Source organism: Agelaius tricolor, unplaced genomic scaffold (assembly GCF_023055355.1).
Source record: "Agelaius tricolor isolate 1412-34295 unplaced genomic scaffold, bAgeTri1.0.p SCAF_7, whole genome shotgun sequence".
Classification (NCBI taxonomy): Eukaryota; Metazoa; Chordata; class Aves; order Passeriformes; family Icteridae; genus Agelaius; species Agelaius tricolor.
Genome location: NW_027269267.1, coordinates 28,498,767 through 28,515,681, shown reverse-complemented (window position 1 = coordinate 28,515,681; position 16,915 = coordinate 28,498,767). Strand labels below are relative to the sequence as shown.

The following is a 16,915-nucleotide window of genomic DNA, read 5'->3' as shown; positions in this document are numbered from 1 at the left end:
CTTCCTCTGCAGACCTTTGTCTCTTAAATTCACCCAAAACTTCTTGAAGGACATCTTTGTGCATCGTGTTTGTCATCTTTTGATATCAAGTAATATTGTTTTAAAATATGTCTTACACTGAAGTTTCAGGACCTGCTCATCTTGCCTGTGCATTAAAGTATAATTTCCCAACACACCAGGGCAGGACTTGCCAAGCTAAAGCTGTGTGAGTGGTGGCCAGTGGAGAAATGACCTGGACACTGGGCTGGACCTGCACACCTGGTGTCACACTGCTAAATTGTAATCAGCTGAGTCCCATCCAGGAGTAAATGTCCTTTTATAAGGACTAAAAATATGAACTCTTGATATGTTTTTAAGAATGCAGGATGACTGTATAATAGACCTATTTATTATTTATATTTTGAGCTGAATTTTTAATCATGGGATCATTTGTGTTGGAACAGACATTTAAAGGTCATCTAGTATAACCCTCCTTCAATAAGCAAGGACATCTTTAACTCAATCAGCTTGTTCAGAGCCCTGTCCAACCTTACCTTCAACACTTCCAGGGATGAGCATCAAACATTTCTCTGGGCAGCCTGTTCCAGTGTTTCACCTCACCCTGTCATAAAAAACTTCTTCATTATTGACCCTAATTTAACCAGTTTTAAACCTTACCCCTTTGCTACAGGCTCTGCTAAGAAGTTTCTCCCCATTTTTCTCAAATCCCCTTTAAGTACTGAAAGGCTGCAACGAGGTCACTCCAGAGCTTTCTCTTCTCCAGGCTGAACAGTCCCAACTATCTCAGGCTGTTTGCATGGGAGAAATGCTCAGAAGAGTATTTTTAAGATTTGGTTTTTGTTCCACTAAATTTTCACTCTATTCTTTTAAACACTATATACAATTTTGGGTATATTGATGGTTAGGCCCAGTTAGTTTCCTTCTATAACCTGCAACCAGAATTGGGTAGGAGATTTTTTTTTTTTTTTTCAAAATTGCAGGAAGAGGACTTAGAAAAGTCCTTTCTCTTACATATGCTACCTGGGACCCTTTCCAACATAAATTATCGTGTACCTCCTAAAGGGGAAGGAAAAAAATCAGAAAGCATCAGTGTTTCAGATTCTCAATGACCAAACAGTAGAAGATCTGTGAAGTGTACATAATTTACTCACCAGAAAAAAACCTTAAGACAGTTTGTATATGTTGGACTTTAAAATCACTGTAACATTTAGCACAGTGAATTTGTGAAAGTAGAGAAATAGAAAGACAAAGTACTTATTCTAAATTCTTATCATGACACAAAGATATAAAAGAAAAAAGCAAGCAACCTCTGAATCTTCAGTAAACTGAACTCACAATTTTCCAGTTGCTAAATACATGTTTTTCTATGAGACAGTTTCCAGGAAACAACAGTTAGGAGTAATATAGGAGATGCTCCATTTTAACATGTGTGCAATCATTCTAGGAGTACATGACACATGAAAGAGAAGCTTTCAAATTTTTTTAGTCCAGCAAGCTATGGGTATCATGCATTTTGCACTGAGGAGTGGAAATTCATATATATATATATATATATATATATATATATATATATGTATATAGACACACATCTCCATTTTTATGGAAAATTCTGTGCAGGATTTGCCTGCAACCGCAGAGAAGGTAGGCTATGTAGTTGTGAATCCACACTAAACACTATTGTTTCACAAAGCACACAAGCAATGTGTTCACTCCATGTGGGTAAAATTTATGCCTGTGATAGGAGAGATGTGAGCCTTTGGGTGTCTGGCTGCTTTGTAAATAATAAAGGAAGACATCTGTTCAGTGGTAAATGTGGGAGGAGAGATATTGTTATCACAGATCACAAACCTTTGTGTGCACATGAGAGCTTGAGGGACTGCATTTGATATTTTTCCTTCTGGGTAAAGAAATACCTTCTCCTCCTAAATTTGTCATCATTTTAATTAAGGTCAAGCCCAGAATGAAACTTCACTTGGTGTAGATTGACTTAATGTGAAGGAAGATAGAGTTCTCTTCTGGGAAGCTGATGCAAAAGATAAGTTTCAGCATGCATTTGCTCACATGAGGAACTTTGCTAGGAAGGTGCAAACAACCTTCTCCATGCTAAACTGTGAGCTAGGGAAAAATTGCTTAAAACATCCAAGGAAATGTAAACAAACTGATGTTTCTGTTAAAAATTAGAGTAAAAGAATGAGAGTAATTTGTTCCAGTTCAAAACAGGAGTAGCTGTTAATAAATTATGTACTTATTTTTTGGTTTCTGTGAGGAGTTGTTTGGTCTTAACTATTTGTTTTTTCTGTGTTTTCAGAAGGACACCCATTGTCAGAGGGAAGGAGGGTAGCTGCCATTGATTGGGCTGTCCATCTGCTCTGAAGGAGGAGACCATGCTGAAGCATCTTTTTAAGATACCTTCCATTTTGAACATCAAAAAAGATCATCTGCTATTATCCTAGGTTTAAGCAAAAAAGATGAATTTGAGGTGATTTTTCACTTGGTTCTGTTGCCCTGGAGTTACTGCAGAGCAGACCCCTGGAAAGACACAGTGCAGGAAAATAGTCCTGTGCTGCAATACAGTGTTTCACACCTGCATAACCATCTAAGAGATATCTCATCTGAGCAAAGATGACAGGGCTTCTGAGAGGATTTAATCTGTGATGGATTGACTTCTGGGAAACTGCTTCAGCAAAGGGCACCCAGCATCTCTGCCCTCACTGATCCATGACAAAGTCCAAAATGAACCACACTTGGATGTATAACCTGAGCTTCGGTGCACCTGCACATCCTCTTGAGCCAAGGGCTGGACTCTCACGAAGTGGGCACACAGTAGTGGCTGTTTTTCTTGGATTAATCTTGTTTTTTGGTTTCTTGAATAACTTGATTGTCCTCATCCTCTTCTGCAAGTTTAAAACGCTGCGTAACCCAGTGAACATGCTTCTCCTGAACATCAGCATCAGTGACATGTTAGTGTGCATCTCGGGCACTACCCTCAGTTTTGCATCCAACATCCGTGGCAAATGGATCGGAGGGGACCATGCTTGTAGGTGGTATGGCTTTGTCAATTCCTGCTTTGGTAAGAGTTCAGTGATGATTCTTTACTATTCTTTTTAGCACTGATGCACTAAGCAACATGATTAGGGAGCTAAATGCTCTTCTGTGGTGAACAGAAGGATAGTCTTGTTGCCTTGTTATGGTCGAGCTCAAGTGACCTGCATAGTTTAAAACATTTTAAAAAAAGACTTTATGAAGGCGTAGCATAGATCTAATAAATATTTCCTAACATATCTCATTCTTCAAAATTACTTATTTCCTAAGAGCTAAAAATGGAATCTTAAAAAAGGCTAGCCACTGGAGAGAGTTTGATTAAGTGTATGAACATATATAATACTTCCCTTTTTTTCAGGAAAATCTGTGCCATTGCTGCAGGTCTCTCAGTGTGGTTTCTGGCATGAACAAAGTCTCCTGAAAGTACTATATTTACCATTTTTAATTATCTCTCAATCTATAATATGAATTACTCGTGTCCTAGATAGTGAGTTCTTATCATCAGATGATTTCTGTTCTGCAAAGCAAAATATTTGGCTTGCAGCTTCAGTAGAAAATTAAGTTGCAAGAATGGATTTGTCAGAAGTGATGGGAAAAGTATTCGGTATTGTTCTCCTGTCCAGACAAAATGTTTTTGCAACCATCTTTTGCACTGCTAGATGTCAGTGCTGTAACTGGACATTTTTTTAATTATTAAAAGACGATAAAGGACAATGAACAGTCAGAGGGCAGCCTTCATCCCTCCAAGGAGGAGGCCTGTTGCATCACCAAGCAGTGACCCTTTCTTCATTTATTCCTACATTCATAAAAAGATCCACTAAAGCATGAACTGGCCTGTGGGTGCATGTCTAGGTGTGACCCTTATCTAACCCAGACCAGGGGATTTGGCACAGCTCCCTCTTGTTCTGCATCCTTGCTTTGGTGCCTCCAGGCCACAAGGACAGGACAAACGCATTCCTGGCTCTTCTCCAACGCTGGTTTGCAGCACATCTTGTGTAGGCCCTTTGACCCAAGAAGCGTTCCTGCAGCTCTTAATGTAAAATCCGGTGCTGAATTCAAGCACATGTTCTCTACCTGAATTGTAAACTCTTTGCTACTTCCAATGTTGTGTCTCTGGTACCTGTCCTTTCCTCATATGTGTGCTCCACTCATGACCATTAATTCATCCTGGCAGCTTCCTCTGGGAAACTGCTGCTTCGCACAGAGTGAAGTCTCAGGAGTTAGGAATGCTTGTAATATAAGAGCACTTTGGCCATCCAAAAATAGGCTTTATGGTCAATAGTACCTTGGCTTGTTTTGGTAGGTTGTTTTCAATTTGGTCTGTGCTGAGCAGAATGACATGTCTTCTTCCAGGTTTCCCTTCCATTTTTGTGTGTTTTATATATTCCAGTATTTCTGTAAGTAGTTTTCTCAGGCAGAAAGAAGCCAGGATGTTTTTTTTTTTCTCCATACTTTGAGCTTTCTTCTTATTATTTACCAGTGGGAGGGAGGAATAGCATTTGAAGAGAGGAAGAAAAAGAGGTTCAAGGGCTTAGAAAAAAAGGTATGTTGAAGGTGCCCTTTTGAGCCTGCTGGAACCTGTCTGAATACATGTGAGTTACCATCCCACTGACCGTGGAATTAAACCTGCAAATGGGTAAGTTTCTTCCAGGGTGTTTGTTTGTGGAACAATTCTTCAAAGTCAGATCTACATGAATTGGATGCATGGCAGGAGTGCAGATTTCTGTGCTATTGTGATATCTGTTTTCATGTGATAGTTTCTGCTGTGATTCTTAAAATTGATTAGATCATCAAGGACCACACAAGCAAACAAAACAGCAAAACCTGGAATGCCAAAGGTGACCTCAGCTCCTCTGAGTGATGTTGGTGCTGTCACTGGGGTATCCTGGGAAGCTGAGGCAGCCCAAATGCAAGTAGTTATTAAACTGTGCATAGTTCATGGGAAAGTCTTGCAGCACTCACATGTGTTCTTTCATTAGTGTGTATAAAGGGCATAATGAAGAAGTTTGCTTGCAGAGTTATAAATAAAAAATATTGATCAGGATATAGCATGAGTAAAAGCAAATAACAATAGAAGATTGCTTAATATTTGTGTGTCTTTACAAACAAATTTTATCTGCTAATAAATACAATTATTCATTCTTTAGCTATTCCTAAAAAATCTCGTACATTCATTAGCTAAAAAATTGGCTTTCCGTCCTTGATACCTCATGTCTGATTTTGGCCCATCCAAGATAAGAGAAAGGGCACTAAGATCCAGAAAAGAGATGTGTAATAGGAAAGGTAATTAAGATGAACTGAAGTTCAGCATCAAGGTTGGTAAGAGTAAATGCTTCAAAATTCTTATCTGTTTGGGGTTATTTTTGTAATAGGGTAGATGATCCTTCAAGGATAAATAACAGTATAGGAACATACTGTTAATGATGTTAAGTGTTAATGATGTTAAGTGTTTAGGGATATGGTTTGGGGTAATGATGGTGGTGCTGGGTTGCTGGTTGGACTAGATAATCTTGAAGGTCTCTTACAACCTTGATGGTTCTGTGATGCTCTAAGTTCAGTGGCCCCACTAGAATTGCACTTTCTTGTACTAAATGAAGATAATGAAGATACGCACCAGTTTTTGGGGTTTTTTTTTCTAACTGCAGTGTTTTTCTAAATCATGAAGAAACTTTAGCAGACAACTAATCTTCATGACTTGGTGATTATTTCATGATCTGTAAGACACACCTAAGCCAAATTCAAAGTGTTAAAATATTTATAAATGCACTTAATTCTTGCAAATCTTCTAGCAGGACTGTACTTTTAAGGTCATTCCCCCCCCCCCCACACTTGTTTTATGATACAGTGAAAGCCTCCTTTGTGTTTTAAACCAAATGGAGAGTGAAGGTGTTATCCTTCAGGTCTGTGGCTTGGATGAAACCTGAGGGAGCGAAAGTAGAAAGCTGAGATTTGTTTCAAATGTGAACGCAAGGTGAGAGATCACTTTTTTAAAAAATCACATGCCTGGAGGTGATCTGGAGAGCACCTCTGATTCCCCTCCCAGCAGTGTTGACAGTGCCATGTACGTTGATGTCACTTGGTGGGAAATTGAGTAAGCTGTTTACCAGGCAATCCATTGCCTATCCCAGACACTGAAAAACCATGACCCAAGAATGACCACAGGAGAAAAAAATGATGGACAAAGTGTAGTTTTTTGGTTTAATTACTTACTGCTATCCCTATATCTGCTTTGTGATTTCAAACCATATGTGGAAAGTATAAGATTTGGAAGTTAATGGGAAATGCAGATGCTGATCAATAAACATGTAATGGGGATTTTAAGGAGAAAATCAGATACTGTGAGATCTGCTTTGGAAGTATAAGCTGTTGGGTCTTGATTTGGGGAAGGAAGCACCAGGAATGGAGCTAGAGGAGAAACAGTATGGTCTGTTCCCAGAGTAAATGGTTTTACCCTGGTGCTCGTCCTTGATTGCAGCTCTGTTAAGTAGGTCACTGCAGTGGAAATTGCACATCACTGACTTGGGGAAATTGATGGATTTTTAAAATTTGCTGCCATTACACACCACTTCATCATGGTTCGACAGGCTCATGGTTATACATTTAAGCAAACATGGAAAGTGACATAGGGACAGGATCTATTTTCACAGCTGAACTCTCAGTAAACTTTGCAGGCAAGGTGAAAAAAATGATGGTTAAATATATCATGAAATGACTAAGACTTAGATTTTAATTTAGGAAAAAATGTATTATTTTTAAGGCACTCCCATAGAGACCACATACAGAGGAAGTGATATGCCATCCTAAGATTAGGTTTGTCTTGCAGTTTTGACCATCTCACATGTAATCTCTGCACACTGCCTTATTAAACATTTCAAATCTCTGGACAGATGCAAACCTTCAGAAAAAAAAAATTCTTTTCTCAAGATACTTGGACTAATGTAAACTTTCCAAACATGTAGGACAGGCAGAATTTGAGAATTTGAACTCCTGGAGTTCATTTTTAGAACCACTACCCTATGCCATGTCATATCAGGATTAAATATTAAGTAGATTGATACATATGAGAAAGACAAAGCTCTCTCTGGCTACAGAAATCCAGCACTAGATTCTAATGCTGGAAAAGTTCCAAGGCACATTACTAGCAGGGAAATTTTTGTGCCTGTTGAACTCTTATCTCTTGTTTTCAGATGATTGTTTTTCTCTTTCTTAACCTTCATGGTGGTTAAAATACCTGGCAGCTTGGCTGAAAAGTTTTTTTCCAATATTTCATTGTAAAAAATGAATTCTGATTAGTGTTGTGTAAAAGAACATCACTACTCTAGAGGAGCCAGAGATGCCTATGTCATACAAAAGCTGTGTGACTTGATGTCTGTGTCTTCCCACACAGCATCCTGTCAGTCCTGGGTGCAGCAGAGGGTTACAGTCCTCTTTGAACTGAAGTAAGGTATGTAGATGTGTCCTAATGTCCATTGATAACTCAAGGTCATACCTAAATGAGGACTTTAATCTTTTTAGAAACCCTGTACTCAACTCAGTGGGTAGATAATCTTTTCAGTCATATTAAAGCAGTTATTGATTTATTCCCTTGTAAAGTGCCAGAGAGCACAATGAATGAGAAATGGAGCTGCTCATGATTTTGCTTTAAAGTTCAGCTGCCTCGTGACCTTAAACAAATAATTTTTCTTCTTAGTATTTTACCTTGATTTTATATGCTGTGTCTTAGACTCACTGCCTTAAACTAAGGTACTTACATTTAGAGCATAAACTTCCGACATACTGGAAACTCTCTGTTTATGGGATGCAGCTGAGATCTCAGATGTAATAACCAACTCTTCTGTGAAAAGATACGTTTTTTCCCACATAAAAGACACCATCTCACTTGGCTTGATCCTGCAAGAGCTCATCTGATGGTTTCTGAGCTTTGATGCAGCAAGTACTCATCTCCCAGTGCAAAACCACTCTCAGCAACTCCTCACCTGCCCACTCATCATTGATTGCTCCTTTCCCAGTGGGCTTGGGATGGCATTAAAGGTGATACTTCTATATATGAAGCTGGTAGCAAACACAACTAATCAGTATTGCTTAGGAAAAGAGTTCTGCAACAGACCCTGAAAACATTCTCTGTTTGAAGTGCACAGACTCTGTTATGCCTGCAGTCATTGTGACCCACGCAAGCTTTCCTCAGTAGTTGGTCAGTATCAGAAATAATCTGCTGGTTCAAACAGAGAGGGGGGAAAACCAGTGCCTGACTCATGGAAATAAGTCAAAAGTATTTACAGTCTCTTTATCTAAAAAAAAAAAAAGGAGAAATGCTGTCATGACCTAGAGGGATTTAGTTATTTTAATACAGTGTAACAATTGACGGTTTAGCCTGAATTTTCCAGCACTTGATATGTATTTGATTTTTATAGTAATCAAAAATACAAAAGTAGTTATTAAGAAGATATGTGATCTGAATTCCTCTTTTGGCATCTCCTCTTTAGAAAAACCGAAGTTAGCCTGCTATACTTTTTTATTTAAATAACTAATCAATGAGGTAAGTGTATATTATTAAATACACTTCTCAGAGCAATACTTACTTGGAAAAAATGAAATGCTTAACCCCTTAGAGACAGATGGGAATTGTCTGACTAAAACTAGACATTTTCCAATCCCCAAGGCTTTTTTATAATCAATAGAAAACCAGATCTGTACTGCCAGCATGCACACTGTTCAACACATCTGAGATGTTCTCTTCAGGGAGACATGAGATGTGTCCTCCATGCACTCATTATCTCCATGGACTATGAAAGGAGCCCAAGCTCAGGGGTGGATACCTGCTCTGTACCTCTGAAATCATGAGATGACCCTCACAAATGGAGTGTTTATTACTTCTTTTTTCTTTCTCTAATTTTCTTACTTTTGCTTATAGTTCCCTCCCCACTTCAGTATCCTCTTCCAGGATGTTTCCAGGAATTTCTGTTTCCTACATGCATTAAACACTGTACAAAGTTGAAATCGCCTTGAATAGTTGTGCAAGAGTGAGCATTTTTAAGATGTCTGCTGTGTTTCCATGAAGAGCTGTCCTAGTCCTCTTACCAATTTTACAATCCCAAATTCATAATGTAGGGAAAATGCTGTCAGCTCTTTCTGCAGGTAATTTGTAGAGCATGAGCACTGGACTTCTGCATTCAATTTACATGCTTAAAGCGGGGAGACAACTTGGGCAAAACTTTTGGAAAACGTGATAAAGAAGGATTCATGCCTCGAAGAAGAAAGTGAAAATGGAAGACCTAAAGTCCTACTTTGAATGCTATTTCTGAAATCAGAGACTTCACTCTGGTATGCACTTTAAGGTCTTCTTGAGGTAAGAGAAGGTTTTGCCTTGGTTACAGCAGAGTTATCACCCAGGATGTGTGCTGGGCTGGAGGTGAAGCACTGTGCAGCCCCTTGCTCAAGCCCTCCTCTCTTCTCCCTGTGGAATGGGGAGGAGAATCAAAGCAAAAATTTTGGTTGAGATAAGAACAGTTTAATAATTGAAGATAAATAATAATAATGGTAAACAATAACAATGATGACAATATAAGAGGGGAAAAAATTGGTGCACAATGCAGTTTCTCACCACCTGCTGATCAATGTCAGACCCTTACCAGCTGCCTTTCTGGGTAACTCCTCTCAGCTTATATATTGGGCATGTTGTTCTGTGGTCTGAGATATCCTTCTGGTTAGGTCACCTGTTCCAGCTATGCTCCCTCACAGTTTCATTTGTGTGCCTCCTCACTGGCAGACCATGAGACAAGGAAAAAAAAAACTAGGATAAACATGATTTAGCAAAAACCCCCAAAATATCAATGTGAACACCATTCTCATTCTGAATAGAAAACATAATGCTATGAGGGCTACTGAGAAGAAATTAACTCTACCCTAGCTGAAAAGCAGGGCAGTGTCATTCAATGTACCCATTTACAGGGTGTTACAGACTACAGCTGTTGATGCTAATGGCATTAAGATCCTGTGGTTAAAAACCCCCAGACTTCTGTCCTCCTCCCCTCTCTCATCTTTCATCACTGCAGAAATTCAAGCAATGGCTCAAACAGGAGCTGGAGAGTGCTCCAAAAACATCCTCAGGTACCCTCAGTTTGCACCAGCAGCCACATGTAGATGGAAACATTTTCTCCCTTAGCTACCATTCTTAATGTTTTCTGACATGTTTTGTTGTATGACCAAATGGAATCTAGAGTCTGTTTTCCTAATGCCTTTACAAAAGAAAACAGCAAAAAACCATGCAGAAATAATAACAGTGAAGGATGGACAACAGTTTGTGTATGTGTGTCCCTGAAAAGAGGGACAGAAGAACAGAGGAGTTCTGTAAGGAAATCAATCACCCCTTTGGCATTTTTTGTGTACAGATGTCAGTTGTCAATGCAAAAAAGTGTTCTGCTTGTGCCCAAGGTCTGTTTCTGTGCATGTACAAGTGACTACAGATTTCTGCCAGTGTTTGATCCTTTCCAATTGGGGAGTCATCCTGCAGCCCAGTCACATACTTTTGGTTCTATGTTATGGGCACACATTGCAGAATGCTGGAGACTTTATGCAAAGAAATATACAAACAACATCAGTTCACATGGACACCTCAAACAAGAGTTTAAAGGCAAAGACCATGTTGGATTTCTTGCAGAATTATCCTGATGGTGAATTGAGTCTAAAAGGTCATGGCTATAAGCCCTGCTGGAGATGATGAAACAGCATTTCTGTCAGAGTTCAGGTTTAATCATTGATATTCCCAGGCCCTTTTCCCTAATCCTGGGTCATGGCATTAACCCAGACAAGGCTATGCCTGATGCTGGCTTTCTTTTAATTTAGGAAAAGGCAGAAACCAGCTCTCTTGGTAGTCAGGTCACATACATGTGAAAAAATATGTCATTAAAATGTAGCTGGCTTTTTGGTCCCTCGGTGGGTATAATGACATAAAATAGAGGCCAGTAAATAAGCAATATTCAGTCAAAACCACATTAGAGAGCAATGGACTTTGCTTGTGAAGGGCTATTAAATCATATTTTTTAACTATGTGTTTAATAGTGTTTAATAATCTCTAGGAACTGTTAAGACCATTCAAATGCTGACACATCTGAACAGAATTCGGTATTTTTTGGAAAACTTTTAAGCTTCCTTTGTAGCCCCTGAAGTATGCCAGAGAGAGGATATTATCTTTGGCTGTTCACATCCAAGTTACACACCTAGTGACCATTTCCTAACTCAAGACATTAATTTTCTATATCTTTTTCCTTTTAGGAAGCATTTAAGCAGAATCTTCCAGTCCAGTAAGCAAATGAAATTCACAGTCTTTTCAGTGATAAAAAGGATACAGAACCATTGGCATAGTTCCAAATAATGACATAATAATAGGTGATAGCTATAAAGTTCTTTTTTCCCCTCAGCTGTGGCAAATACTTCATACTTAAAAGTAATTATTAGGGTTTGTATTCTTTTTCCTATTGCTTGGGGCTTTTTTATGTTAGTGTTTCTGCTATGTTTCTAATTTTAAAAGTGCATTAAGTGAGAAAATAATTTTGTTAAATTAGTGTGCTGACACTAAAAAAGAAAAATAAATTTATTTGAAAGCTGAAAGTATTCTGTTTACATTTGTGATTTTCTACATATCAACACTAGCTGAGAAACTGCTTCTGAAATGGAAGATTCAGTAATGTCAATAAACTACATCTCTACTGAGTCACTGGCCACTTAATTGCTTCTGTGGATTTCTCAGCTAACATGATTCACTTCTTAAATAATCCAAATGCCTCCCAATACTGGGAGATTTGTGGATTTGGTTTTGTTATGGGTTGTTTGGGCTTTTTTAAAACTAACTCAAAATTACCTCTGTCTGCTATAGACTTTCCCATAATTGATTGAGGCAGGAGGAACATTTGGAATCTGCAGACAGTAAATGCAAGGAATACCACTCTGAGTAGGCATTTCACCCCCATGACATGCCCCCATCCCATTTCTGTGAGATGTCCCTGTGCTTTCCCTCCTAGCAGTGTGGGACCTGTTTGCCCCTCTCTCCCCTCCATGCTGTGCTGGCCCAGTGAGGATCAGGGGATGCAGTCGGGATCACCCCACGCAAGGGTGAAACCTCAGGCTCCTGGGGCTGCTTGACTCCCCAGGCATCTCTCCATGGTCTGGATGGTAATGCCTCTAATCAAGGTCACCTGGGTACCATCTTTTCTACCATTATACCTGACTTCACCTGCTTCAGCTGCCGGTTTCTTGTGCCAGCTATCAGCATCAGGCTCAATTGCTCTGGGCTATTTCAGCCAACAAGTCTTCCCAGCATGTTGTAAAATTATGTTACTTCTCCTGTTTGTAGTTTCTTAAGCCTATTTCAAAGATTCCAGTATGATGAAGTAAAATCTTGTCCTGTGGTCAGATACAAACTTCAGCTGTTCCTTAAGAAAGTAATAATATTAATAGCATCCACAAAGCAGGAGGATAGGGACTCACTGGGCTAAGCTGGCAATCTTTACATCTATTTCTCAGTGTTTTATTGGAGGCAGACATTCTAATTTTCTAGTGTTGTTTTTCAATTATGTCTTCAATTGTTTCTTTCCCCTGCTCCTGTTCTTTGTTTCTGTTGGTTTCACTAATGCAATTAAGAGCAGAATAGTAGATAACTATGGCAAGAAGGAACCAAGGTCAACAAGCTTCAGATGAATCAAAAGAAGGAGACTTCTTTGTGTTGAATTATTTTTGTAGAGATTTATAACAGTAGAAATTTGTTCAGGACCAAGTGACGATCAGAAAACAAGGTAACAAACAGAAGACTTGATTGTAAAAAAATTTCATAAGGAATAGATCATCTTTACAAATCAAAAGCTATGTAAAACTTTGCTTAGATTAGGACTTTGGTAATTTCTAAAATTCAAAACCATTAGTTAATTCACATATATGGCATTTTATTGCTTAATATTTAAGAATTGTCTGAGTCTAGTACAGACCTCTGAGTACTGGAATAGCACGTTAACATCTGGCAAGATTTGCTTTCAGCTAAGAAATGGTATGAATTTTACAAAACCATAGATAATCCCATTGAACTTGACCTTATGAGAATTTTAAGACACACAACAGTTAGACTTAATCCTTATGTGCATGTGTACACTGAAGCATTATTGTTTGCCAGATTTACAGTTTGGGGGTTGTGTTCTGTGTTCAGGCTGTTTGTGGAGTTACCAGGGGACCTCTTTAGAGTGACTGTTTAATCACCTAATGAAATTAGGCAAGCTGTTTGGGCACTGCACAGCAGGCAGCCCGAGGCAGAGCAGGGTGGGCGCTGCGCTCCCCTCCACTGCTGGCAGCAGAGCAGGGCACTGCATGGGAGGCTGATGGCCATCCCTGTCTGCTCAGTGTGAGCTCAGCAGGAGTCAATTAGAAACAGTTCTAGGGTAGGAGTTAATATGGCAGGGAGGACAAGTTGCAAATTCTGTCTCTCAGTGAAAGAGTGGAGTATGTACCTGGCATTTGTGTATATATTTTCAATTTGTTCTGTACACTGACTATGGTGCACCAAGTAACTCTTCTCCATGTAATTTTTTATAACAAATCACAGCAGTTTGCTCTAATTTATTAAAATGTTGAAATTTTACACTGTTTTTAATTTTACACTGCTCAATTTTCAGAGAAAAAATGTGTGGCAGTGCAAGAGGGCCAAGGTCCAGTAGTGGCTGCATGATTTTGCTGAGGATTGCTTTACTATGTGTACTTCTCAAAATTGAAAATGTATTTCTATTTAATATCCTTGAGAGAGGCAAAGACCACATCACAGGAGTAGGATGAAAGGGTGCCAGATAAATATGTCAGTCAGAATTTAAATAGACTTTTTCTAATAGGTAGAAAGCAGGTTATGAGGCAAGATAAAGCCTTAGCTTAATATACGCCGAGATAAGAGCAGTAGATAGTAGCATATCACCATCTGGTTTGCTTCATGGAGCAGTTTTTCTCTAGAGGTCAGTGCACCAAGTGGTGTTTAACAAGGAATTTGAGAATGAGTAAGAATTTTACAAGTCCATATCTTTTCTAGGGTTGTGGGCACTCAGACCTTTGGAAAAGAAATACTGATATCAGATACAAGTAGGTATTAGCCTCTTACTGTGCTGTAATTGTTTTTTCTTATCATTTCAATAAGTTATGCCTTGCAAAGTGTTTTTTGTATAGATATCAAGTATATGCCATTCAAAGTACTTTGCTTAGCTATTCTTCTAGAATACTAAACTTAAAGCTGGGATAATTTTCAGCATCCAATGATATTTTCCCAATATATAGTACCACAGCCTGTGATTTGTGGTGTAGGGACACCTATCTTCCCTGAAGCAGTACTTTTGAATCTAACATTCTTGCTGTGTTTATCTCCCATTCCCTTGCTCTCAGGAAACCTGCAAAATTTTGGTATGCACAATATAATATATAAAGGAATTCTACTTATTAACTATGTACTAACTATGTACTATGCAAAGAGAAGTACCTTCTCCAGTTTGTTTATTCTGAGTCTGCAACCTGATGATTTAATTTGAAAACCTACTTATTTTAGGAAACACTAAATAATCTTTCCCCTGTCCACCTTTTCTTTCTTTTCTCTGTTTTCCAGTTCTAATAAGTCCTGATGTTTGCTTTTCTAAAAGTTGCTGAGCACTGCTGCTTAGTGGAAGTGGTTTGTGTAAAGTTCTCTGTCATAATTCTCTTTGCAGAACACTAAGTCAGAAACAATTGCTGTGTATTTAAAGCCTGTGTATTTATTTCCACATATGGCTGTTTACATCAGTACTGCATCTCATCTGCTCCATGGCTCCATTTCACATGGCTGTGCTGCAGTACTTCACAGTCAGTTTTTGTTGATTTTGAGTTATTCTGTGAAGTACGATCAGAAAACTTGTCACTTTTCTCCATCTTTTCCAGATCATTTATTAATGTGATGAATAGCCTAGGGCCTAGGACAGATCCATGGGCAACTTTGCTGTCCACAGTTTCCACTAAGAAAAATAATTTTTTTCTCCTGTTTTTTATTTCCCACCTCTATTTAATTATTCATTCACATGAAGATATCTGTTATTGCATGGCAGTTTACTATCCTTAAAAGCCTTTGGGCTAGTCAAAGTTGTTTGAAAATCCAAGTAGGTTTTATCCAAGTAGGCATCAGCCCTGTCTGCACGGCACTGTCAAGGACCTCTGATGAATTAAGTAAGGTATGGCTTCCCTCCATGATAGCCACACTTGCTCCAATATGTCACACCTCCACTGCTACACTTTCTAGTGCAATTTCCACCTATCTATCCAGTGTTGAAGATTAGATTAACTGATTGGGCGAAAATGTACTGCAAAGGATTTCTGTCTGCCTTGGTTATATTTAATTTTTTAATGGATGTAGCAAAAAATCTCCTCTTTGAGGTCCTTTGGAGGGGTTAAGGAATGGGGAATGCGACTTTGCAACTTTGCACATCCTTCAGCCATCACAGTGATCTTGGATAGAGACAGGAGCAGCCTTCTCAGCTCACCTCCACACCATGTGAGATTGTGGGGATGTAAAACTGCATAAGACACTCCCGGCTCAAAGACAGTGTAAAGTCTGGTCATTATATTTTGAGACTGCATTCATAGTATCAGATATGACTATTTATTGACCAGTTAATATCTAATTAGAATAAAAACCAGTTTGACCACCGGACATTATGAAAAACTTGACTCAGAAGAGTTAGTATTTGTAGCGTGCACCACCCCTAGGAATGGTAACTGCCAAAGAAACCCCCCAGATTATTGAAAATCTTTACAAATATAGCTTTATTATTAAAAATAAGCAGTTGGGTTCAGTGAAAAAGGAGGGGCTCATTGGAAAGACGTTGGTTGTGTGTTCTGGTGGACACTTGGCTCACTGGCTAGCAGATGCTAACACTGTCATTTCACCTCTTAGCTGATTTGGTGCCATGTCCCACATACAGAAACCCCCTGAGACTGCATGTGATGTATTAAAGCTGTGCACATCCTCGGCGAGAAGGAAGGTTCTGGGGATGCCCCCACGTTTCAAAAGGAGCAGTCCTGGCAGGAGATGGGGGCCCTGCAGGATGGTGTGGGCATGGGGGTGCAGCAGTGAGCCTGACTGCCCTGAGAGCGTCCTGCTGCTACATCAGGGCTGCACATCCATTCCTGCTTTTCTCATGCACTCAAGCCCTAAAGATTTTTCCCGAGATGTTGCTGTACAGGAGCTCCATCTAGTGCTGACATTTCTTACTCCGATTCCTTACGGCAGCAGAATAAATACACTGATATGGAGGCAGCCAAGTCAGGAAGCTGAGTTTGCTGAGGCCAGCCTGCTTTCCAGAATGCAAAGGGGTCCTGCCTAACATATGGAAAGTGAGACAGAAGTGAACATTCAGGGATGTTTCTGTACTATGCTGGTATCATTAAGATGCAAAAGGGAATTCTCTGCACTGTTTATGCCACTGGGAATTTGTTGTTTGGATGGATAGGCATATTAATAACATTGCAGAAAAATATGTTGGTACTCACTGATGCACATTAAGTCACCAGATACAGCTAGGAATTAAGACCACCTTTAAAGCACAACATAAACACCTTTAAAAATTCAGAAAAGGAGGGGGAAAGAAAGAGGAAAAACCCAAGATATTTTTTTCCTATAAAAAGTAATACGTGCTGTCTGTATTGAAGATACCACCAAACACAAAGGAAAGGGTATGTTGTACAAAGGATGAAACAGAGAAATGGCCATTGAGAAAAGAGCAAGAAAGATTTATTGAATAGGACCAGTAATGCTCATTGTCATATTTCTCTCAGCAGGGTTGGATCCAACAGAGATTTTTCAGTAATTTTTTTCAAGTGAAATGTTAAA

The 16,915-nt window shown here is 39.1% G+C and overlaps 1 protein-coding gene across 1 annotated transcript in view; it reads left to right on the top strand.

The window, feature by feature from the left end:
* The first annotated feature begins 2,718 nt into the window (after window positions 1-2,718).
* Window positions 2,719-16,915, top strand: part of LOC139591742 (pinopsin-like) — a 76,407-nt gene continuing 62,210 nt past the window's right edge. Inside the window, exon 1 of the mRNA XM_071430747.1 lies at window positions 2,719-3,070. Coding sequence (XP_071286848.1) covers window positions 2,719-3,070 — 352 coding nt within the window. The remainder of the gene's footprint in view (window positions 3,071-16,915) is intronic.